General features: G+C 56.6%; 1 protein-coding gene across 4 annotated transcripts in view; it reads left to right on the top strand.

The window, feature by feature from the left end:
• ZNF609 (zinc finger protein 609) overlaps window positions 1–19,396 on the top strand; it is a 121,646-nt gene that overhangs the window by 93,701 nt on the left and 8,549 nt on the right. For all 4 annotated transcript variants that reach the window (XM_042851643.2, XM_005280945.5, XM_042851642.2 and 1 more), the window contains exons 4-5: window positions 14,668–14,755; window positions 15,485–17,834. In XM_042851643.2, the coding sequence (XP_042707577.2) occupies window positions 14,668–14,755; window positions 15,485–17,834 (2,438 nt within the window). The remainder of the gene's footprint in view (window positions 1–14,667; window positions 14,756–15,484; window positions 17,835–19,396) is intronic.

The following is a 19,396-nucleotide window of genomic DNA, read 5'->3' as shown; positions in this document are numbered from 1 at the left end:
TGCTGCACCGTATGCATGGCACACCTCTCTGAGCAGGCCTGGATTGCCTTTCCCTCACTTAGATCCCCCCTGGAGACCTACTGCTTCTGCAGTGCCCACAAGGTACCAGCTGGCTCCATCACATGTCTCACCTGCCCAGCTCCTCCTGTCTATGGAGGGAGGGGCCCAGAGGGACACACAACTGGTATGGGAGAATGAGCTGAGAGTTATGCAGCAAGGCTTGGTAATTCTGAACACAAACTAGCCATGTGCCTGTCCTTGCCTTCCCCCGTATCACACCATCTGTGTGGTGGGCTACCCGCAGCCTTCCTCTGTCTTTCAGGTTTGGGAGCTTTGCAGGGGCTGGGAGCATCTCCCTCTGTGTTTGGAAAGTGGCTAGCATGGAGCAGGAGTTGCTGAATTCGAGGGCCAGCATGGGATCCCCATTCTAATCATAGTGCCCAGCAGAGATGCGGCACTTGCTCTCTGAGGAGCTGTGCTGTCCCAAGGGGAGATGGATCAAGGCAGGGAAATGAAGCACAGAGTTGGGGGAGGGACTTCTCAAGGGTCGCACAGTCAGTGAGGAACAGAGCCCAGGAGTCCAGATCCCCTCCTTTAACTGCTAAGCATTGGATTACATTCACTGGGTATCTTACAGGGAGATCCGTGGCCCTAAATTGTTGTCCCGTGCTACTAAGCTGTTGTCGCATGCTTTTCCAGTGAGCTTGCCAGGCTGGGGACTCAGCTAAGCTGCGCTGGGTTCCTCTCCGCTGCCACCTAGATTGGGTTGGCAGCTGTGGGACGGGAGCTGACACAGCCATTTGGAGCCTGCTGGGCTGCACCATGCTGCTGCTCTCTGCCCTGCCTGCAGGGCTGTGAGAAGCAGAAGGTGCTGGCTGTGGATGGCAGTGGAGGTAGCTTCGGGCCTTGTGCTCTAAATGGGTAAATGCCCTCCTCAGGATGGAGCAGTTCAGCCTCGCCCCTGGCAGGGATGACTGGCTTACTTGTCCTTCCCCGAGCCCCTCTCTAGCCCCCACTTGCCCACACCGTGGCTGTCTGCTCTAGGCAGGCGTGTGGCTGAGCCGAGCCCTCCTTGAAGTGAGATTCAATCCCAGCTTCCGAACTGGTGCTTGGCATGCGGTCACCGGATTCCAGCACTGACTCAGCTGCGCAGGGTGCAGACGCCCTTCGCCAGCAGTGGTAGGATGGAGCTCCCAAGGGTTGGGCACCAGAGAACTGCCTGTGCAGGTGGCTCCTCAACAGGGAAGCTGACTTCTGAGCCCCCTGGCCCCACGGCGACTAGCGGCAGGGTTTGGTAAGGGGTTTCCCTGCAGAAGGGAGGCGCTTGCAACCTTTCAGATCTGCCTGGTACTAAAGGCCTGATTTGTGGGCTTGAGGACTGGCAGAGGGACATGGGAGACCAATTGCCTGGGCAGGGGTGTGTGAAGAAAGGGACTCCTTTCCAGGGGGTCCCACGGGGATCAGAGCTTTGCCCAGTGCTGTTTAATGTCTTTATCAGTGACCTGGAGATCATTACTGATAAAGTTTGTGTGTGACATACATATTGGGGGAGTGGTAAATAATGAAGTAACCGGTCACTGAGTGACCTGGATCGCTTGCTAACCTGGGCGCAGGCAAACCGTTTGCATCTCAATACAATATCTGGGACACAGACAGCAGGCCATACTCACTGAATGGGGGCTCTGTCCTGGGAAGCCAGGGACTCGGAAAAAGATCTGGGGGCCGTGGTGGATAATCCGCTGAACATGAGCTCCCAATGTGATGCTGTGGCCAAAAGGGCTCATGTGATCCTGGGACGTGTAAATGGGAAGCTGGCGGAGGAGCAGAGAGGTTATTGTACTTTTCTTTGGCACGGATGTGACCGCTGCTGGAATCCTGTGTCCAGTTCTGGTCCCCACAATTCAAGGAGGATGGTGATAAATGGCAGAGGGTTCAGAGAAGAGCCCCGAGAGTGATTTAAAGGATTGGAAAACCTGCCTGATAGTGATAGGCTCAAGGAGCTCAGTTTGTTTTGCTTAACACAGAGAAGGTTAAGGGGTGACTTGATGACAGTCTGTAAGTACCCACCTGGGGAGCAAATATGTAAAAATGGGGTTTCAGTCTAGCAGAGAAAGGTCTAACACCATCCAGTGGGAGGAAGTTGAAACGAGACAAATACAGAGTAGTGGTCATGGTGGATTCTCCCAGCCCCATCTGCACAGGTCTCATAGAAGCAGCCCTGTGGTTTCCCTCAGCCCAGCCCGGAGACTGCGAAAGTGACAGTTGCAGTCACTAGCAGCAACAACTTCTCCTCAGCAGCAGGCCTGGCCCTCCTGAGCTGAAGGGGCCCTGATGGTCCCCGTGCTGTGGGCAGGTGACTTTGTCCCACAGTTGGGGGCGCCACTGATTCCAGCCCCATCCCCCTCAGATTGTGGGGCCCCCTGCTCCCCATTAAAGCTCGTAAATCTGGCAGAACATCCCGATGGCTCCTTGTCCTCGCTGAAAGCCGGGGCGCTTTGAGTGTGTCTGCGGCGGGCTGGGGCAGCTTGGTGAGGGAGTCAGCACGGGGCGCTGGCTTTGGTGGTGGGAGCCTCCAGGTGAGGCAAAGGGGCTGGTTCTGCTCTGCAGCCATCCTGTCCTTGCTGCAAGTGTGCTGCTGGGCACCAGGTCCAGCCATCTGGGTATCCTGTTTCTGCTTGCCCGGGGGTAACCAAAGCTATTCATCTCCCCCAATAACATGCCCACCCTGTTACATACAGCCCTGATTTACAGAGAGAAGGCTTGGGAGCCTGATCCAGCCAAGCGATGCTCTCCTAGCCAGGTGTATTCACCGGAGACTGCTCTGGAGGCTGGGACAATCACTTTGGCCTTTTGCTTGGCAGAATTGACATCCCCCCGCCCCCAAATCCCTCCCTGGCTCCTCGGGAAGCACCACCAAACGCCCTGCACTGGTGAGCTCCTCACTGGTGCTTTGGGGTTGTGATCCCCCTGCAGCTCTAAGGCCTCACTTACCTGCTGGTGCAGAGATACAAGTGCAGCTCTCCCGGCACACCCTCCTAGTACAGACGCAGCAAAGGAATGCTTTGGGTCATCCAGGGCTGGGTATGTGACTGCAGGGCCAGCTCATGCCTGTTCCCTCACCAGCCCTGCTTTGCTGCATCTACACAAGGGCTTTTGCTGGTGTAAAAACTGCACCCTTAACCAGCATTGCTGTCCTAGCAAAGGTGCCAGTGAAGCCCTGGTCTAAACTGTCTCTCCAGGCAGGTGAGGAGCTAGAAGGGCTCTAGAGGGGTGGATTTGAACTTGGGTTTTCATGAAACCCACCAAATAAATGACTGTAGAGCCCCTCCCCCTGGTGGGCTCGAGAAGAGGCTGGCTGCACTGGGTTACTGCTGTTGTGGGGTCTCTTGCTCTCCTCTCTGGGCGCTCGCCGGTCCTGAGTGCTGGCTTGCTCTTTCCTCCTGGTTCTGGTTACTGCTGAGGGTTTGGCCACCTGGGTGTATCTCATGTTCTTTGGGGTGGGCAGAGCACACCAGCCTGTGACCGAGGTGGGGCGAGCAGCCTCCTCTTTCCTTTCCTGGGCTAGTGGTTAGCCCAGAAGACTCTCCTGTTTGTTAGTGGTGGTACAGTGGCACCAAGGCCCCAGCTGAGCTCCAGGCCCGTTGTGCTGGGCGCTGTGCAAACCTAGAGTAAGAGACAGGGCTGCCCCAAAGAGCTCACACTCTAAATAGACACGGTGTGCAACGGGCAGGAGAGGATGGAGGTGCAGAGAGGAAGGGACGTTCACTGACTCACCCAGTGAGCCATGGCAGAGCTGGCACAGAACCCAGGGCTCTTGAGTTGGAATCCAGTGCCCCAGGGGGAGGGCTCCTACTTCGGTGGGGTGTATGTCTTCACACATGTATTGTAGGGTACTCTGCTATTTCCTAGGCCCCAGATCTCATACCCAGCTGCCAGCCTGGGCTGCCAGATGCTCTCAGCTGGCAGCAGTAGCTCTCTAGAGAGGCTAATAGATGCAGTAGCACAGGATGCCTGGACAGCATTCTCTGGAAGGGTTTTACAGCCATTCCTAAGCTTGCGGTGACTGTACTGTGGGGCCAGACTGCAGACGGGTCACGTGTGTGTGTGTGTGTGTGTGTGTGTGTGTGTGTGTGTGTGTGTGTGTGTGTGTGTGTGTGTGTGTGTGTGTGTGTGTGTGTGTGTGTGTGTGTGTGTGTGTGTGTGTGTGTGAGTGTGAAATAATGAGGGTTGGTTTGGGTTACATGGCTTTCCGGAGAATCACGGGTCAACTGTACTTGCTTCACTCTGTATTGATCTTACTTAGAAATCCCCCTCCATCCTCTTACACAGAGAAGGGGAGTGTCACGGTGACTAGAACCAAGCTGGCCTGGCCCCTAGGCCACGCTGCCTCGGACCAAATCCCTTGGGAGGGCGTCTTTAGCCTGTGCACCTGCACATCCTGCAGCAGGCCCTTGGTCCTGGAGTTCAGGGGAAGTTCTGGGGGTGGAGGCTCCTGCAAGCAGGCAGGACTGAGACTGTTGGTTTCTCCTTTCCCCTTCCCATTCAGACACTTCCATGGCCTGAGACATGGAGCAAAGCTGGAAATAACATAAGCCAAGCAGCTAGCCCCTGAATGAAGATGAACCCAGGGCCCACTCCCTCTGGTCCTGGTCCAGCCAGCTCTCAAAGCCATGGGCCCATTCAGACAGTTGCTGTTTGCAAGCTGTGAAATGATGACTGTGCTAAGTGAGAGCCATCCCCCAGGGGCTGATCCATCACTGTCATCTCACACCCAGAAATCTGCAACCCCAAGCGCAGACTCAGGTGACCAGAGATCAATTCTGCTCTCAAAGATCATTGCAGGCAAATGGAACAGTTTTCCAGGCGGGCATTGAGGCAGCTTCAGCTGTCAGTGCTGTCTCGCTGGGTGCTGGAGCCCCGCTCTAATTAGCGCGCTTTCTTCTAGGCTTATAAACCAAGCCGCTGCCTCTCTTCATCTGTACTGCCTCCCTTGACCAACGGTGCGGGGAGAGAGCTCTGCACCTGGCTTGTTAAATGCAGGCTATGCTGGTGGGGCCCCTTCATATAGATCCCAGGAGGAAAAGGCAAGTGGTGCCAGCTTCCACCTTGCCAAATGGGCAGCAGCTGTGTGCTGTAGGCGTTCTCTCCATCTCTCTTCTCTCCTCACTCACCCCCGGCCTCCTCCACTCATCTGCCATCTCACCCGGTCCTCTGTCCTCACTTCCCACCAGGCCCTGCCACCCTCTGCCTCTGCCTCCATCTCCTGTCTCTTCTCCTCTTGCTTGAGCCAGGCCCATCTCTACTGCACACAGGATGTCACTCGCTCTAAGGCCCTTTAATTGCTTAATTCTGCCCTGTAAACTCCCTGCCTCTCTGTGCTCAACAAGGACATGGGCATTGCCTTGATCTCTCTGAGCTGCTGTCATGGTTACAGGAATAGCTGCGCCTCTGCTCTGTTCTGGTCTCCCGGAACGGACCCTTGGGTGTTTGGCCTCTATCCCAGACCTGTCTGAATCTCTCCGGTTCTGCCGCTCACACCAGGGCCTGATTGTACTGACTGTGTACATCTGGCAGGCCCAGCCAAGTTCGGGCACCAGTGACTAGTGATGGTGGCCGACAACCTGCTGAAAACAAAGGTGTTTTATTTGCTAGGTTGTAGCAAAGATTCAGAGAGAGAGAGAAAACACCCACCCAAGGATTTTAAAACACCCGCCAGCCAACCTGCATATTTAACCACATCTCATCTGCTTCCCTACAAGCTATGGGAGATCGGCTACAGGAACAGAACCGAGCCAGTGTGCATTGCTGTCACAAGTCCACATCCCCTGGTTTTCTCTCTGGCCCACCTTGCCCAAACCTTGGGGGCCAACCAGGCTCGAGCCATGATGGCTCTGCACCCGCTCAGTCTCAGTGAGAACGGGCCTCCTCTCCCTTTCCTTGGGTGGGCAGGCTCTGCTCCCGTCAGCCCCCTCGGGTAACAGAACTGTTCCCATGTGATACAGACCCCCTATGCTGCCGTCCGATCCAGGGGCAACGTTCATTACCAGAGAGCACCCGCATCGACACAGCTGCTCTGTAGGCTTCTAGCTAGTGGGTGTCCTGCCTCCTGCACAGGGTGTTAGTGTTACAAGGGGATGTTAGCAGACCATCTCTGTGGAGCTGGCTGCATAGCTGCACATAGCTGGGCAGGAGGCTGCACTGAGGTGCCCTACAGAGCAGGTTGCTCAGACTCTGACTGCGGGACCATGCTGGAGCTGGCCAGGAGCCTGAAGCCCAAGCACACTTTTGCACCTCCAGCCCCCTTGTGTAAGTGGCTCTAACTGCATTGGTTGGTATCTTCCCTGCTAGCTGCCTAGCAGCTGCTTGTGGGCTGAGTTCAGAGCAGTGAAGCTAGAACAGGGCCAAGCGAGAGCAAAGGGTTAGCTCTGCAGGCAGCACTCCTGGATCTGTGCTCTGACCCTTGGCACAAGTACAGGCCTCATCAGGCCATGCTCTGGGCACCGTGGGTGGAGGGTGAGAGCCCAGCCCTGTCTCCGTCATGCTGCCAGCGCTGGCCTTAAACCAGCCTTGCCTGAGATGTACCAGTGGTGGTGGGGGGCCCCACAGTGTGAGTGCTTTGCTTTTCCTGACATGCGGGCACGGTGCCCCATGGAACGTGAGTTCTGCTGCTTCGATCGCCACCTCAGAGGTTCTCTCGGGTGTATGTGCGGGTTGCCTGGGAAACCTCTCTGATGTCATTGCTAATAAATCCCAGCCGATGCAGGTTGGGAATGTAACAGCCGAATCACAGGAGCGCTCTATTTTTGTTCCGTAACTTAATGGAAGTTCCAGGAGGCCTGATTTGCTGGGTTTGGCAGCCCCACAATCTCTCTCTCCCTGGGGAGCAGGCACTGCTGGAGCTGCCGGCTGGCACCGGGGAGTGTGATGTCATGGTACATAAGCACTTGTGTTGGAGAGAGGTGGATGCAAAACACAGCTCAGCAGAAAATATGAGTCGCTTCCTCAAGGGCTGAAATGTAGCCTGCCTTTGGGCTGGAGCGGGGCCTGAGTATACGGCGCCCAGCACCGCAGCATGCTGATTTCTTTTGTGCAGGTTGTTTCTTCTGTGCTGCAGGTGTGCATGGGTGGAAGGATGCAAACTGCCGACAGCCCCTCCTTATCAGGTCACGAACCAAAAGTGGTCGTGAGATGCTTCTCAGAAGTGCCCCCAATGGAGGCAGATTGGGCTTGGGGGTCCGAGCACAGCACTGGGACTCAGGAAGAGAGCGTAAATCTCCTAGCTCTGCCACTGCCTCACTGTGTGAGCGTCAGCATTTCACTGCCCCTCTCTGTACCTCAGTTCCCCAGCTGCAGATTGGAGATAACTCACTGTTTGAGGTCTGGGGAAGATGTAGAGAAATGCCCAGTGTTGTTACACCACTCGGAGCTGGTCATCCCTGGCACCGCTGGCTCACTTTGGGTCACTGCTGTCTCCGGGACTTGCCATTTACACTTTTTCTTGCAGACTTGCCATGTTCTGCTGCTTTTGTCTCCCGCCAGGGAGAAGCTTGCCCTAGAATCAATACCTTATTTCTAAGCAGACCCTAGACAGGGGTCTCTCCATTTCCCTTTGTTCTGGCATTTCATTCTCCTGCCAGACACAACCCTCCCCTCCCCCGGCACCAGCATTAGCACTTAGCATCTGGGAACCCCAGCTCTGTAAGCTCTGAACACTTTAAGCAAGATGTCTGTGGCGGGTGTTGTTCATTCCAGAGAGTGGTTTTGTGACCTCAGGAAGAGGAGAACAGGTGTCAAATAGATGCTTGTGAAAGCAGGAGCATCCCCGGTAATTCAGGTGTGATGCAGCCATCCCTATGATGCTAAGGAAGAGCAGCCTGGAGGACAACCGCCACTGAATGTAGACTCTGACTCAGTGACCACACATCCTTTACCTTCTGTTCCCTGCCTGGCCTCACCGGCTTCTTGTCCTGGTGTCCACAGAAAAGCACTGATCTGGAGTAAAGAGGAGGCAGAGTCATGAATTGGAACCCACTTGAGATGCCGTCAGCCTGACTTGACATTGCCTCCTGGAGCATGAGGGAGGCTGGGTAGAAGTGGGGAAGGGGATGCAGCCACTTCCAAGGGCCGGGAGCCAAGGGGCTGTGCCCAGGTACGTGGCGGGGAGGCACTGACTGCACAAGCATGTGCAGAGGCTGCTCTGCGCCCAGCCTAGGCCCGGGGAGTCTGTTGTGCGGAGAGGGGTGTGCAGTGGGGGAAAGGAGAACAGCATGACACTTCCTCTCCCTCCACTGCAGTTTTCCGACAAACAGCTGGGAGGGCTTTGGGTTACCATAGACCCCTTGTCGCCTACACTCCCCAACTGCTGAGCAGGAGGCGAGCTCATACAGACAAGCCAGCAGCCAGGTTCGCTGTTCTTGTGACCTGTCCTTTGTCCTTGTTTGCAGTGGGATTGGGGCGGGGAATGCTGTGGCTGGCCTTATTCCACTCGCAAACCCACTCAGGTGAGCTTATGCCCCCTATATAGGGGAGGGACTAGGAAACCAAAGCAACATTTCTGTGGGTTCGTTTTCCTTGCAGCTGTGGCCAGGCCTCCCATCAGTATGGGTGAACAAATGGCTGCCCTGAAACACAGCGTTAGACTATCCCTGTCTCCTGCAGAGACCGAGCCCCTGCCCGCTTGATCAGCAATGAGGGCTCACTGCTGCACCTGTCCACAAAGGGCCGGCAACTCTCCCACTGCATGGGCATGTGCTATCATCCCTGGGCCGTGTGGAGCACCTTCAATGCTGCGAGGAGGCAGCTCTGCTCCCCTGGCCCAGTCATCCCCTGGGGAAGCCACTTTAAAGTCATGAGGCTCTCCGAGGACTCTGGCAAAAGCTTGGAGCAGCTCTGCAGATGGCTCTAGTTCATGCTAAAGATGGCGTGGTCCAGGGTGTGGAACGAGTGCGAGGAGCAGGGCAGACAGGACAAGGAGAAAGGAGCATAGCGGGCGGGAGAAGTGGGGGCAGGGAGCAGCAGCCAACAGCACTGGGTGACTGTGGTAGGGCGAAATGGTGCCGTGAGAACCAGACAGGCAGCGAGATTCTGAGAACGGGGTGGACAAATCAAAAGGGAGAGCCAGGCAGGGGGAGCACGGGGCCCCGGGGCGGGGTGAAACTGGAGCCACTGTGGTGTTGGGGTGGAGGGGGAGAGGCACGGTACAGCCTGCATGAGCCACCCAGAGCGGAATAGCTCCGTTCCCCAAGGCCAGTGTCATGTCCAGGGCAGGCCCACACCTCCTGCCTGCATGGTCGCGTGCGTCACTGTCGCTCTCCATTGTGTTGACACGGCTCCACTGTGCTGTGTGCTGTTAGTGTGTGAGCAGTGAACTGTGCTGATCTCTGGGGGACGCTAGAGGGGGTTCCCAGAGAGGAGCCACCCCCTGCATGCACTACTTTTGGAGTGACCTTGCTGACCTCACAGCTGGCCCTGGTCACCAGCAAACCACGTCTGTTTTTTCCTTTTCTGTTTTTGCTTCAGGCGGCAAAAGCCTAGAGCCAGCCCTGGCAGCAGCAACGCGTCGCCCTGGGGCCGCTGCGGTTCGCGACACGGGGGAGCAGCGCCCACACCTTGTGGTGTGGCTGGGTTGGGCAGGCTCCTAGCGGGGGACACTTGGGCTGGGGGCCGCCCCGCGGGGCACACTGAGCCGCCTGCAGATACCGCAGGGCTGGGGCGGCAGGGGGTGCAGTTGGGGTGGGAGTGAGAGCCCAGGGGTGGGGTGGGGGGGGCAAAAAACCTAGAGCCGGCCCTGCTGGCCACCTGCCCTGCAGCAAAGGAACAAGCTGGAGGCCTGTAGCCAGTTCCTCCTGTTGTCAGGGCAAGACAGTGTCCCTACACCCCCCCACCCAGGTCAGGATGTATGCTGGGGGAGGGGACCCTGCTCTGAGCCAGGGGCAGGTCCCCACCTGCCCAAGACTTGCTGCTCTCTGCAGGCTGTGTGAGGGAATCGCCACTCGCTCTCTGCTCCACGAGGCCTGTGCTGTGGGCCCCCAGCAGACCTTCCTCCGCTCCCTCCCACCCCATGCAGGAGGAGGGTGCCTCTGAGCCTAGAGTCTGATCAGTGAAAGGAGCACCTACCCCCCTGAGTAGGGACTGCAGTGCTGGGCTGGCCTCGTTCTGCTGCTTTCCCGGGGCATCGCCTGAACCTACCCTCCATGTCCAGAGCCGATGGGGGGGGGGGGGGGGGGGCTCTGTTCTGTACCCCTCCTCAAGCACCGTTCCTCCTGCACCAGTGCGCAGGGAGTACTGTGTTAGCACTCATGGCCTGGGCCCCTGCACTTGCTTCCCTCTGAGCTGCTCCTATGGGGCTGATTCTCCTCCCGCCCCCTCCCCCCCCAACTGGGCCCACTCCAGGCACTCTGAAGGGGAGGGGAGGTGGTCTGGAATTCCCACACCCCACTGGCATTTCCCCTAGAAACACCCACAAACACAGAGCTCCTGCGAGCCCCAGCATCCCGCTGGGGTGGCTGCCTGGGAATGGCTCCCCGGCTGCTGTTGCCCTCATCCCATGGTGGATGGTGGCATGTGGGGCTGCATCCTGCCTTTGCCTAGCCTTGCTGTGCCTGAGCAGCCTGTCTTCAGGGAGGATTACGCTGGAGTTGTTAATGCACAGGGGAGAGCAATTGAAAGCTGTGATGGCTGGAGGCACACTAGTCCCAAACTTCCCGCTGCAATCAGACTGCCCCATGGGGCCCCGGGGACGCTGCCCTCGTTATCTGCTGGCTTGAGGGGATCTAACGAAGTACCCCCAGTGACGCTTTGCCATGGCGCTGTGCTGTGAGTTGCTGTGGAAGGCAGGGCGGGATTGATGGCACTGGCTCAGCATAAAGCTGCTAACGAGCCATCCCTGGGGTTTACATTGTCCTAGCTCGTTGCCACTGGAGGAGTAGGGTGAGTTTTGTGCAGCTGGGCACTGTGGATTAAACGTAGGGCAGTGTGTGTGAGAAGGGTTAATGGTAGCCCTCTGTGAGGGTGTCTTTGTGGAGGGAAAGGCAGCGGTTGCAGCCGCTGCTGAGGGCTCTGGCTTGCTTCAGCTCTCATCTCTCCCCTGTGATCATGGCAGCGGGAAAGCTGCCAGAACGTCCTTCCTAATCCACATGCCAGCCAGCGCAGGGATGTGAGGAGCCCCTGGCGTCTTGTCACACAATTAACTTCTGACGTTCCACAGGAGAGTGGAGCAGGAAGCCAGTGCTTAGGCCGTAAGGGGCATGTTTTCTTCAAAGAGCTCTTGAGCTGGCGTGATGAATGCCGGCTCCTCCTTAGGGACCTGTTGGGTGGGAGGCAGAGAGTAGCTGATCCTGGCTCAAAGGGACGTTCAGTTCCCCGGCTGATGGGAGGAGAGCTGGAAGGCTGTAATGAGCGGCTGGGGCAGGGTCTGCAACCATGCACTTGAATTCCAGACCAGCAAAAGGGGATCCCTGTAACTGTGACAGTGCTAGAGGTCATTCCCCTGCAGCCCTACCTCCAGCTGCCTCCACTCTCTGAAGACACTGCCGGTGTCATGAAGGGCCTGTTAACATGGCATCGGGAGCTATGTCACCCGGGTCCCGAGGGGGCTGAAAGCAGGACTCCCTCTGAGTCTCCACACGCTGACTGTGGTAAAGGGAATGCCTATGGGATTTAGGCCCCAAGCTCTGTGCCTGGCCTCTGTCCCTCCTCCTGTGCTTAGGGGTCACAGTTCCATGCAGCTGTGCTGAGGCTCTCTGCCCACAAAGGGGCCAGGGGTTGAAATCGTGCATCTAAGGCAGGGACACTGAAGTGTTTCTTGGCATAAGCCTGTAACAATGAACAGGTTAGGGGCCAGTGAGAGGCTGAAGATGGTGGTTCTAATCTCTGTCCTTGGGCCACTTGCCCAAGACCTTGATAATGAACATGGAGAGAACATGAGCGGTTCCCCACTTACACTCTTTACTCTTGCGTTTGGCCACGGGGCTGGGAAACTCAGGTGGGCAGTTTCACTCCCTCTTTCTAAGTGTCACTGCATGATTCTCAGACCTCACCAGGGTGACTTTGAACATTGAGGGACCCCCTAACATCCCCCCTTTTCCATTGAGCGTGGATCCCCCTTCCATTGAGCAGGATGGGCAAGGCAGGGTGGTTTTAGGCCTCAGGTGGAGAACCCCTGCGTTAGTGTTGTGCTGTTTGTCTGGTTTATAGGCTTTTCCCTGGCTCACATCTTTCTAGTATCAGAGTGCCTCACCAGCTAACCAGCACACCCTGGCAATTCTCCTGGGAGGTGGGGAGGTCCCCTCTCCATTTGATGGGCGAGGGTCAGAGGAGTCACGCAGGAATTAATGGCAGAACCAGTCACTGAACATGGAACTTGAGTCCTTTATGCAGATCTTTTCTCCACCTGCTGCTGCTTGCGTTGCCAGCGTGATGCGGGAAAGGTTTGAAAGAAAACTAAAAAATGGCTTTTCCTATTGCACCCCCAACCCTGGAGCCCTTTCTGTTCCTGGGTTAGGGCTTTAGCTCCTTCCTTTCTCAGGTAAAATAAAGCCTGTGTTTTGGGTCTCAGCTTTGTGAGTGTCCCTTGATTCACATAGTATTTCTCAGCTGTCTGCCGGCACATTACAGCAAGGGAAATACGGACCAAGATTTATAAATGTGCTCCAGGCACAGCTGTTCAGGACTCGCTGAGCTCCATTCATCTTCTGATGCTGTGTGGCTATATATCTAGCTGCGTTCATGTGCCCTTGTAAATGAGATTTCTATCTCCCAAGTTCTACCTTGTGCAGATAAATGCGCTCCGTTCAATGGACTCTGCTCCTGTTCAAATTAGTTATGCAGTAATCGGAGCAGGCCATTGCTGGGAGGAAATATCCACTTGAGTTCTCTCTGCTAATGGCCCGAGATTATATAGTGTAATTGCTTTCTTATGGACGGACTTGCAGCCCGCTGGCCACAAGAGACCTGACAAGATGGGATTGCTGGAGTAGACTCCAGGCTGGGAGTGAAACTAGCTGCCCCATGCAGCATGCAAGGAGAGATTGGAAGATGACAGAACGGAGTGCCGCTACCTGCAGCAAAGGCTGGGCAGCTCTCGCATTCCACAGTATTTCCTTCTCCTGCTGACTCTACGCTACCTTCTATTAGGGTGACCAAATGTCCCGATTTTATAGGGACAGTCCCGATATTTGGGGCTTTGTCTTATATAGGCACCCGTCCCAATTTTTCACACTTGCTATCTAATCACCCTACCTTCTACAGCCCCTTTCAGCCAAGGAGGGCTGAGTGCTTTCCAGTGCTTAAGCCTCCTCATCATCCTCTGAAGTAGATATCTCCATTTTATAGGTGGAGAGTCCCTCTGGAGCTGGGGCCAGGCAGCCCAGGGGTGTAGGGCCGTCACCCAGTCACTTTGCTTCACTTCTCGCCCTGTTGGGGCCTCCCTGCCTCGGCTGCCTTTGGAACAGAAGGGCTCATGAAAACCGTCTGTGGCCAGTGTGATCACACTGTGCCCATGTGATGGGCTCGGTCCAGCCAGCGCTGCTGGCCTGGCCAGGTTTAGGGGCAGCCCAGGGCACACAATGAATTACAGCTAAAGATGGGAAGCTGGCCCTCCGCTGAATTTGGTTGCAGAGCATGACACCTAGTGGCCAGAAGACTCTGCGTTCACCAGCTGTTCACAATATCCCTCTTCCTTTCAGTCCCCCAACCATTCACACGGTGTCGCCAGCCCCGAGAGATCAACAGCCAGGAGATGTTTAAGATGTTTAAAAATAACAAATGTTGGGTCTTGGTCTTTGCCTTCTGGTGTTTAAGCTATTAGGGGGTCACTTCCCAGCTTTCCTCCCCTGCCACAGGGCTAGCCTGCTGAGATTCTTGGGTATTCCCATGACTCCAGGAGTTGGGGCTTTCAGAAGCACCCTGTATATGGTGGGAGTTGTGCTAAGATGGCGTGTGTACCCCTTGGGTGGCACAACGGTGGCACCAACCCACTGAGGGCTCTGGTGTGGTTTGTCGGGTGGGAGGAGGAGGAGTCAGTGTGTTCCTAGTTGTGGGCCCTAAGGGGAGGGGCAATAGGCTCAGGAGCTGCACTGCACTCCTGTGTCACCCCCACACTCATGCTGAGCCAGTTGCTTCTCTGGGCTCTGCTCCCTCCCCAGGATGAGACCCTGCTCCCTTTATGTGTGTCCCCTGCCTCACCTCCCTATGGGGCCCTACCCCTTTGGTGGGGTCGCCTCCTCCCTGTGTCCCCAGCTCTGCTCACAGCCACCTGTGACCACTAGGCTTTGCCATCACAGCTCCAGGGTGGGGAGGGAAGTGGGTGGGCCCTTGAGCTAACTTCACTGGTGATGCAGCTGAGGCCCCTCTCCAGCAGGCCACCTGCTCCCCTCCATGGTCCCTGCTGCTGAACAGGCAGGGGTGGGCCCGAGCACCAAAGCAGTTGCCCCGTTCAGCGCCTTGCCCACCGCACTGCTGCCGAGCAGCCTCGGGGACAACAGGACCTGTGGTGCTGGCCATGGCACTGGGCGGTGCGGAGCTGGGCCCTGGCTTGGTGCTGATCCCAGCTCCCACCCAGAGCACAGGCAGGCCTGTGGTGGGTGTGGAGCTCTTTGCCCTGGCCCCTGCAGTGTATAGCCCCGGTTCCCAGAGGGGCTGAGGGTGACCCGTCTCCTTGTCTTACAGGTATGTTGGTGGTTAACGTGACCTGGAGGAACAAGACGTATGTGGGTACGCTGCTGGATTGCACACAGCACGACTGGGCGCCCCCCAGGTAAGCATCGGGAGACTCAGGTGCCGGTCCAGGGAGCCTCGACTGTAGAGTGTCCTTGCATCTCTCTGGGCTCCCCAGAAGGGCTTTGGAGCTGCAGTGTGCATGGGCAGGGCCCTCGCTGTGTGGGTCTGCTTCCCAGCCAGTCTGCAGGCCCCTCAGGCCCCTCCAAGCAGACCGACAGAGAGCATGGGCCAGCACTTCTCCTTTCAGCTGGCCCCACCACTGCCACCATCTCGGGGACAAGAACAGAGGCTTCCTCTGCTGTCTCTGGGCCACTGAAGTTAGGCTTGACTCAAGCCATTCAACCTGTTCCTGGCGGGTCCTGTCCCTTGGCATCCCTCCATCGCACACGCAGGGTGGCCTGACACCAGGCCGGCCCCCTGGAAGTGCACTGTGAGTAGCAGCAGCAGAGCTCTGCTGGCTGGCTGCAGCTCCCAGCTAGCCATTTTGGGGAAAGCGCAGAGGCAGGCTCTGGGGGTTGACCTGTGTGTGGCTGTTGCCCCCATGTCAGCTGCCCCCGCCCATGTACTGTAAGCCTCCTTCGCAGGGAGCGCGGGGTGGGGTGCGGGAGGAGCCCCCAGTGCTCCGAAGAGGGTGACTGCGCTGAGCAGAGACCAAGCTCCTTACGCAGGGTGCCCCCCCCGCTCTGGCCATGGCACTGGTGTGCCTGTGCACTGTCCTGCATGCCAAGCTCTGGCTGGTCCTGAGCATGTGTTGTTTCCTCCCCAGGTTCTGTGACTCTCCCACCAGTGACCTGGAGATGCGGAACGGCCGGGGCAGAGGCAAGCGCATGCGCCCCAACAGCAACACGCCGGTGAACGAGACGGCCGCTGCCTCGGATAGCAAAGGGACCAGCAACAGCAGCAAGACACGGGCGGGGGCCAGCAGCAAAGGGCGCCGGGGGAGCCAGACCTCCTCAGATCACCGCCCCCCGCCCAGTGGCGCTGCCGAGGACGTGAAAGCCAGCCCCTCCTCAGTTACCAAGCGGAAAAGCAAGCCCCTTTCCGACATGGAGCTCAACTCCAGCTCGGAGGACTCCAAGGGCAGCAAGCGCATCCGCACCAACTCGATGGGCTCGGCGGCAGCGCCCCCGGCCGGGGTCAAGGTGGAGCCTGTAGGCCTGGACAGGAACTGCCCCTCCCCCATCCTCATCGACTGCCCTCACCCCAACTGTAACAAGAAGTACAAGCACATTAACGGGCTGAAGTACCACCAGGCCCACGCACACACGGACGATGACAGCAAGCCGGAGGCGGACGGGGACAGTGAGTGCGGTGAGGAGCCGCCCCTTCACACCGATGTCAGCAGCTGCAACGGCTCCCAAAAGGGCTCCCTCTCGCCGGCCCGATCGGCCACACCCAAGGTGCGGCTGCTGGAGCCTCACAGCCCCTCCCCATCTGGCAAGTTCAGCACCAAGGCCCCCTGCAAGAAGAAGCTAGGCGGGGAAGGCGACATGGACCCCGGAGCCCTGTCCAACGACGGCTCCGAAGACGGCCCCTCGGTGGCAGATGAGACGAGCAACGATGGTTTTGACTCGCTAGAGAAGAGATGCCTTGACAAGGAGAAGTGCAAGAAGCCAGCTGGTGCTAAGCCAGATAAGCTCCCTTCCAAAAGCTTAAAGTCCGCCAGACCCATTGCTCCTGCTATTCCCCCACAGCAGATCTACACCTTCCAGACGGCCACCTTCACCGCAGCCAGCCCCGGCTCTTCTGCCGCCTTGACCGCCACCGTCGTCCAGGCCATGCCCAGCAGCCCCCAGCTCAAGCCCATCCAGCCAAAGCCCACGGTTATGGGGGAGCCCTTCACAGTCAACCCTGCCCTGACCCCTTCCAAGGACAAGAAGAAGAAGGACAAAAAGAAGAAGGAGTCCAAAGAGGTTGAAAACCCCCTGACTCCTGGGAAAGTCTGCCGAGCAGAGGAGGGCAAAAGTCCCTTCCGAGGGGAATCGGGGGAGCTCGGGACCAAAGGGGAAGGCCTCCTGAATGGTTCATCTGACCCACACCAGAGCCGGCTCGCCAGCATCAAGGCTGAGGCAGATAAGATCTACAGCTTCACGGACAACGCGCCAAGCCCATCCATCGGGGGGGCCAGCAGGCTGGAGAATGCTGCTGCCACCCCAGCTCAGCCCATGACCCCGCTGCACGTGGTTACCCAGAACGGGGCGGAGGCGGGCTCGGTGAAAACCAATAGCCCGGCCTATTCGGACATCTCGGATGCGGGGGAGGATGGGGAGGGCAAGCTGGAGAGCATGAAGGCCAAGGACCCAGAGCAGCTGGTCAAGGAAGGCGCAAAGAAAGCGCTTTTCCCTCCCCAGGCGCAGAGCAAGGACTCCCCCTACTACCAAGGCTTTGAAGCGTACTACTCCCCGGGCTACCCCCAGTCGAGCCCTGGGCCCATGAATCCCAGCAGCCAGGCTGCCGTGGAGAGCCAGCCCTTGAAGATGAAGAAGGATGAGGAACAAGAGAGCCCGGAGGTGAAGGTGAAGAGTGAAGGCTGTGAGGAGAAGAAGGTGGAGCTCAGCAGCTCCAGCCAGCAGCCCTCGGTCATCCAGCAGCGCCCCAACATGTACATGCAGTCCCTCTACTATAACCAGTACGCCTATGTGCCCCCCTACGGCTACAGCGAGCAAGGCTACCATGCCCACCTGCTGAGCACCAGCCCAGCCTACCGGCAGCAGTACGAGGAGCAGCAGAAGCAAAGGCAGAGCCTGGAGCAGCAGCAGCAGCCCCGCGGGCTGGAGAAGAAAGCAGAGCTGGGCCTGAAAGAGAGGGAGGTGGCTCTCAAGGAGGACTGGAAGCAGAAGCCGTCCGTCCCTCCCACGCTCACCAAAGCCCCTAGCCTCACGGACCTGGTGAAATCGGGGCTGAGCAAGGCCAAAGAGCCGGGGGCTGCCGACATGGCCAAGTCAGTGATCATCCCCAAGCTGGAGGACTCCTCCAAGCTCCCCAGCCAGGTGGCTGAGGGACTCAAGGTGAAGCTGGCCGAGGCCAGCCACCTGGGGAAGGAGGCGGCGGAGTCCAAAGCGGGCACAGAGTGCGTCAGGCAGGCAGAGGTGGACCCCGTCCTCTGGTACAGACAGGTAAACGCTGCTGCCTGGGGGGACACTGAGGGCAGCAAGATGCTGGCACGGGGTGGAGTGGTGGGCAGAGGGCTTTGGGCACGGATGGCCAGGCCAGTGCTTCCCTTCCATATCCTCCACACCACGGTCCCTCCCTGCAGCAGCTGGAGCGTGTCCCCCTTGTCTGCTCCGGCGAGGAAGGAAGTGCGCTCGTCACAATGCAGTGGGGCAGCTGCCTGGCTGGGGCCCCTCCCCCGCCAGGCCATGGGGGCCATATCTCCCCTCTCTCTGGCTTTCAGGCTGTTTGGTGGGGCTGGACCTCCCCTGCCACTTGGCTCCCCTGCAGGAGAGGGTATGATCTGATGAGAACCAGTCAAATGAAAGAGTCACATTCAGTTACATCATGTAACGACAGGCAGTTAAAAGTGAGGAGTGCTTATATACAAATGTGCTTATATGCAATTGCTAGACGTCTAAATTATAAGATGGATAAACTAGAGTGCCTCATATTAAATGAGGCTATTGATATAATAGGCATCACAGAAACTTGGTGGAATGAGGATAATCAATGGGACACAGTAATACCAGGGTACAAAATATATCGGAAGGACAGAACAGGTCATGCTGCGGGAAGTGGGGAGTGGCACTATATGTGAAAGAAAGCACAGAGTCAAATGAAGTAAAAATCTGAAATGAACCAAACTACCATAGAATCTCTATGGATAGTAATTCCATGCTTGAATAATAAGACTATAGCAACAGGGATATGTTACTGACCACCTGACCAGGATGGTGATAGTGATTGTGAAATGCTCAGGGAGATTAGAGAGGCTATAAAAACAAAAAACTCAATAATAATGGGGGATTTCAACTATCTTCATATTGATTTGGTACGTATCCCCTCAGGGTGGGATGCAGAGATAAAGTTTCTTGACACCTTAAATGACTACTCCTTGGAGCAGCTAGTCCTTGAACCCACAAGAGGAGAGTCAATCCTTGAGTTAGTCATAAGTGGAGCACAGGATCTGGTCCAAGAGGTGAATATAGCTGAACCGCTTGGTAATAGTGACCATAATATAATTAGATTTAACATCCCTGTGGTGGGGAAAACACCAGCACAACACTGTAGCATTTAATTTCAGAAAGGGGAACTATACAAAAATGAGGAAGTTAGTGAAACGGAAATTAAAAGGTACAACACCAAAAGTGAAATCCCTGCTGCATGGAAACTTTTTAAAGACACCATAATAGAGGCTTAACTTAAATGTATACCCCACATTAAAAAACATAGTAAGAGAACCAAAAAAGTGCCACCATGGCTAAGCTACAAAGTAAAAGAAGCAGTGAGAGACAAAAAGGCATCCTTTAAAAAGTGGATGTTAAATCCTAGTGAGGAAAATAGAAAGGAGCATAAAGTCTGGCAAATGAAGTGTAAAAATATAATTAGGAAGGCCTTCAAATTCTTTGTTGAACAGCTAGCCAAAGACTCAAAAAATTACAGCAACAATTTTTTTAAGTAGATCAGAAGCAGGAAGCCTGCTAAACAACCAGTAGGGGCCACTGGACGATTGAGATCTAAAGGA

This window comes from Chrysemys picta, chromosome 10 (assembly GCF_011386835.1).
Source record: "Chrysemys picta bellii isolate R12L10 chromosome 10, ASM1138683v2, whole genome shotgun sequence".
In the NCBI taxonomy this organism is placed as follows: Eukaryota; Metazoa; Chordata; order Testudines; family Emydidae; genus Chrysemys; species Chrysemys picta.
The sequence above is the reverse complement of the archived record's forward strand: the minus strand, read 5'-3'. Positions and strand labels throughout refer to the sequence as shown.